The sequence below is a fragment of the Brassica napus genome, chromosome C1, assembly GCF_020379485.1.
Source record: "Brassica napus cultivar Da-Ae chromosome C1, Da-Ae, whole genome shotgun sequence".
NCBI lineage: Eukaryota > Viridiplantae > Streptophyta > Magnoliopsida > Brassicales > Brassicaceae > Brassica > Brassica napus.
In genome coordinates this window covers 38,772,816-38,778,763 of record NC_063444.1, presented here as the reverse complement: position 1 = coordinate 38,778,763, position 5,948 = coordinate 38,772,816, and the positions used below count along the sequence as shown (strand labels likewise).

General features: G+C 33.6%; 1 protein-coding gene across 1 annotated transcript; it reads left to right on the top strand.

Moving 5' to 3' along the window:
• Positions 1 to 673: 673 nt before the first annotated feature.
• LOC125580233 (uncharacterized mitochondrial protein AtMg00810-like) lies at positions 674 to 4,750 on the top strand. Its single transcript, XM_048744465.1, has one exon. It carries the CDS (start codon positions 681 to 683, stop codon positions 1,863 to 1,865), a length of 1,185 nt encoding a protein of 394 aa, XP_048600422.1. The 5' UTR covers positions 674 to 680; the 3' UTR covers positions 1,866 to 4,750.
• The last annotated feature ends 1,198 nt before the right edge of the window (positions 4,751 to 5,948 follow it).

Genomic DNA, 5,948 nt, shown 5'->3' with positions numbered 1-5,948 from the left:
TTGGAGACAGGGGGAGTTTTGAACTCTGATCAACACAGTACCAGTGTATCGGCCACTAATAATGAAACATCATCTCCACCGACTTCTAATGATAATGACAAAGGGAGAGCTAGCACTGAAACTGAGACTACTACAACAGAGCAACCGGAGTCTGAACAATTAGGCAGAGGACACAGGACTAAGAAACAATCTGTTCGCTTAGGTCCATATGTTACGAATACAGCTCAAGTCAATGAAAACCCCGCAACCGCTCTTCACTCAACAAATACACCGTCATTGTCTTCAGGTAAGTGTGCATATCCCTTGGATAACTATGTTTCCTTTCATCGTCTTGCTCCACATGTTCAGGCGTTTCTCCTCAACGTTGAATCTCAGATGGAACCAACCTCATTTAAAGAGGCTATGAAAAATGAAAAATGGAGGAATGCAGCGACTAGTCAAGTGGATGCTCTGGAAAGCAATGGTACGTGGACAGTAACTGATTTACCTCCTGGTAAACATGCCACTGGATGTCAGTGGATCTTTAAAATAAAATTCAATGCGGATGGAACAGTTGAACGATATAAGGCTCGCTTGGTAGCGTGTGGAAATAAACAAGAAGAAGGTGTCGACTACAATGAAACGTTTGCACCTGTTGCTTGGAATCTCTGCTGCTCGGAATTGGGAACTACACCAGATGGATGTGCATAAATGCCTTCCTTCATGGTGATCTTGAAGAAGAGGTTTATATGAAATTGCCTCCTGGCTTTGTCTCCTCTAAACCGAATCAAGTGTGTAAGTTGAATAAGGCTCTTTATGGTCTTAAGCAGGCTCCTAGGTGCTGGTTCTCCAAATTAACTAAAGCTTTACTTGAGTTTGGCTTCAAACAGAACCGTCTGGATTACTCTCTATTTACACTTCACAGAAATAATACTACTCTGTTTGTGTTAGTGTACGTTGATGATCTAATTATTGGTGGTGATAACTCAGCGCTCATCTCGGAGTTCAAAGAGCATTTACATCGCTCTTTTCATATGAAAGACTTGGGAGAGCTTCGCTATTTTTTGGGTATTGAAGTTCTACGAAGCAAAGAGGGTATCTATTTGTCACAGCGTAAATATGCGCTTGACATTGTATCAGAGTGTGGACTTCTTGGCTCTAAACCGGTGGACACACCAATGGAGCAGTATCATAATCTGGGACGTGATAATGGACCGTTTTACACAGAACTGGCACAGTATCGAAGACTTGTTGGGAGGCTAGTTTACCTTGCTATCACACGACCGGAGCTGAATTATCCAGTGCATATACTGGCTCAGTTTCTTCACAAGCCACGTCAAAAACACTGGGATGCAGCGGTCCGTTTGGTACGATACTTAAAGGGACTTCCAGGTCAAGGAATATTATTAAGTGCTACTAGTGATCTTGCGTTGTCTGCATTTAGTGACTCGGACTGGGCTGCTTGCCCACTTACTCGTCGGTCGCTTACTGGTTATATTGTCATGATGGGCAATTCTCTGGTTTCATGGAAGACAAAGAAGCAACCAACAGTCTCAAGGTCCTCAGCAGAAGCTGAATACAGAGCTATGGCAATGACATGCAGTGAACTGAAATGGATGATTGGTGTTATGGACTCTTTGGGGATAAGACAACTGTTTCCGATACCTTTTCATTGTGATAGTAAGGCAGCTATTCATAGGCCTGTGAATTTAAATCAAAGCCCGCGTGGCCCGCCCCATTTGACCCGCCGCGGGGTGGTGCAGGTCGAGCGTTTTGAAAAAATCAAGTCGCGGGTGCGGGTGCGGGTTAAGACTATTTTTTGCAGGGAGGGTGCGGGTTGGTGGATTTTGATTTGCGGATACCCGCCAACCCGCAAAATAAAATAAAAAATAAAAAAAAATCTTTTTTTTTTTGAAAAATTTGATTTTTTTTAGAAAAATAATTTTTTTTTTTTAAATAATTAAATTTTTAAAAAATAATATAAAAAATTACTTATAAATATATTATTTTATAAAAAACTAATTAAATAATTATTTTTTTAATTAAAAATATAACCCGCGGGTCCCGCGGGTTACCCGCAAAATAAAGCGGGGCGGGTGCGGGTATTAGTTTATTTCTTTGCGGGTTGAGCGGGTCGAAATTTTAACTAAAAAAAAAGAAACGATCTGCGGGTTGGCGGGTCGTGCGGGGCGGGTTGACCCGCGAACCCAGACCTACATATAGCAATGAATCCGGTGTTCCATGAGCGTACTAAGCATGTTGAGGTGGATTGTCATTTTGTTCGTGACTACATTATAGCTGGAATCATCGCTGCACAACATATTGGTACTATGGAAGAGTTAGCTGACATACTGACAAAATCACTTGGGTGTCAGCAACTACATTACTTGCTGGACAAGATGGGCGTTCAAGATCTTCACTCTCCATCTTGAGGGGGAGTATTAGATAAAATGAATTTATATCTTAGATAAACATAACAATATGAGGTTTCATAGTTATCTCCTATCTTTACGGATCATACCGTATGCATAAATATCGATGTTGTAACCTTGAGATCAATAACAGAAACAGAGTTGATATTAGCTTGTTATTATCCAACGCACATGATTTAATAGCAGCATTGTATCGTTTGGCTTCCATTGCCTGTCTATATGCTCAATTCATTCCCTCGAGGGACTTATGCTAAAGACATGGATAAAAATCACCGACCTCTTCTAACCACGCGTGTTATACTCCTTAACGATAGTCTTGATGGCCTCACGGGAGTTGTGACTTGTATCTTATAAGTATAACAACATATGATAATCTGATCAAATACTTTTGACGAATTGATATAATACACTTGGCTACTTTAATATATGAACTAATGCAGAGAGGGTTCTGTTTGTTTCTGTTTTTACGTTTGACCCCACCTAAATTTCGTTACATTTCTCCACCCCATGGTATTTTTGGATTTTACATGTTCACCCCAATAAACAAAATGTTTATGGTTCCCACTTTGACTTGGATTGGATTTGCTGTTTAAAATCTTGTTGTATACCAGTTCCTAAATTATAATTTTCGGGGTCAAAAACTTATTTTTTCTGGAATTATATATAAATGACTAAAATTGATATAATTAATTAATTATATTAAAATAGAAGCAATCTGAAATAGGTTCTAAAATATAAAATTAATAAATGGAATATTTTGTAAATAACTAAATACTTAATAAATTTGAATGGAATAAAAAGAAAAAGGCACAAAAAAATAAAGAGCGAGGACTAGAAAATAAATAAAATATATTTTAACATATTGTAAATATGTTCAATATAATTGTTCCATAAAAAAATCTTTACTTGATAACCCTTGATATATCATTTAGTGATTCTTGATTTATATTAAAAGTGAAACTTGAGTTGTATATATGAGCTCGTAGGATATCTTTTCACGTGACCTTTTAACAAAAATCAATTTTAAATTGCCGTCTAAGGCTTCAAGCCAAATGTGTGCTCTTATTATGTGTAAATATGTTCAATATAATTGTTCCATAAAAAAATCTTTACTTGATAACCCTTGATATATCATTTAGTGATTCTTGATTTATATTAAAAGTGAAACTTGAGTTGTATATATGAGCTCGTAGGATATCTTTTCACGTGACCTTTTAACAAAAATCAATTTTAAATTGCCGTCTAAGGCTTCAAGCCAAATGTGTGCTCTTATTATGTCCAAAAGTTTGGTGCGAATCAAGCAACTGCAAGAAGCAAAAATTATATTAATTATATTTTTTTATGATACATGTAATTTCTCTTATATTTTTAATAGCTAATATATAATTATATTAAAATCAAATTTATTAATTCGTGGTTCATCCACGATCGGTCCAATAATCTAGTTACAAGGTAAATTTTGACTCAGTGTCCGAATTGAGTTTAGAAACATTGGTTTCAGGTCATAGGTCAGTGAGGGGCAAGCATTTGGAAATATGCAATAGCTGCAAACTATATTGAATATAATCAGACACAATCATTAAGATATCACGAAGGGACAAGAATCAAACTATTATTTCCAAACACCAGTTTAAGTGTGGCTACAACTACTATAGTACTTTTGTGCAAGTAGTCAAAATAAATCTGTTACATTTTGTTTATTTACAAAATTTGTTTCATTCAAAATAAATCACCTTTCGCTATATATATATTAATAGTTCTTACAAATATACAATGGGTAGCACAATATTAAATCATCATATATTTCTAGTATATGGGTTAGTTAGAAAAGTGTGTTATTCCTAGCAATTTTATTATATTTAGTTGAAGTTAAAATAAAGTTTATTTTGAGTGGCTCTAATTTAGTTCATGAACTATCTCGGGCTTATTCTCCCTAGTTGGAGGCCCCATTAGATTAACAATTATTTGTTCAAAAAAAAATAACAATTAACAAAATGTTATAGTAATGGGAATGCGAGCAAGAAAAGAGAAGAAACAATAATGGAGACAAAGAGAACCTCATCTCAGAAGGACGTAGAACAAGCTGATTAAGTAGTTACAAACACAACAAAGACATCTTCGGTAGTTTTTCTTTTTCTTTTCTGAGTTCATTTATTTCTTGAACAATAATCACTTCGTTCTCCCTGAAGGTGTTGAAAGATTACTACAGTGTGGAGAGTTCCCCATTATTTTGTTGTTTTTATTGGTGGTGATTATAGATTTTTGATTTGGTTGAATGTAAAAAGCAAAATGATGAATTTAAAAAATGTCAGACATTTTTGCATATTTATCTCTTTAGGTGAAAACTACGATGATGATATTTACACATGTATGACATCAATAATTACATAATAAACCAATAGTTCGAAGAGAAATTGGGGTTTTCATTTGAATGGACTCACAATTAATACTATGAAACATCATTTTCATTTGAATAGAAACAATAATATTGAGTTATCGGTTTGGTTTGCAGAATCTTAGATGATAAAAAAAAAACGGTTTGATTTGCAGAATCTGGACAAAAAAAAAAGACAATAATAATCATGAGCCATAATTTTTTACTTGGAAACCAAATCATCCTTATCCATAAAGATAGATTTTAGAAATCAAAGACAATCTAACAACACAAGTCTTTTCGAGATTGTATAAGTATTAGCCTAAGCATGGTTTTTCGAGTAAGCTTTCGGATATGAATAGAACCCTTTCTGATATTGATTTTCAGGTCTTGGAACTTATGATTTTAATTAAATATTTAAATGGGACTCATTCAGATCTTACAAAAATCAAGTGGGGTTTCGTGATCCCAGGTAAGTCTGACTTTTAACTGAAATAACCAAAATACTCGATTTAATTCAGATATCTTATATCTAAATTGCCCAAACTTACCCAAAATTATATGCTCATATTATTCAGATCGATTATTTTTATCCAAAAGTAACCATGAATACAATTTGATATGGATATTTTGTATCCAGAACATTTATTTCTATCCATAAATACCTAAACTAAATAATTTATTTGATTAATAAATTTTATTTTAGGCATTAATATTATTATAAATATAATTATTACTAATATATATATATATATATATATATATATATGTATTTATATATATATATATATATGTATTTATATGCTTGAATATGTTCGTATATATTCATTGGTTTTTGGTGCGGATCGAATTCTATATTGATTGGGTGTTTAAAAATTGGACATGTTTGGATTGAATCGGCCATTCAGGTTTGGTATCCTAATTTTTGGATTAGTTCTAGATCAGTTTTTTGGGTAAGAATATTATTTTCAAACCCTATATTATACTATCACATATTTTGATACCATTTCTATACAAAAACATATAGCAATGTTTGGGTAAATGTAAGAAACAGATAAAAAAAACACAAGCAATTCTACCAACCTAAAAATAAGAATCTTTATTTATCAAAGCAATAAATAATAGAATAATTTTAAAATAAAAATTATAAAGTAAGAATATAA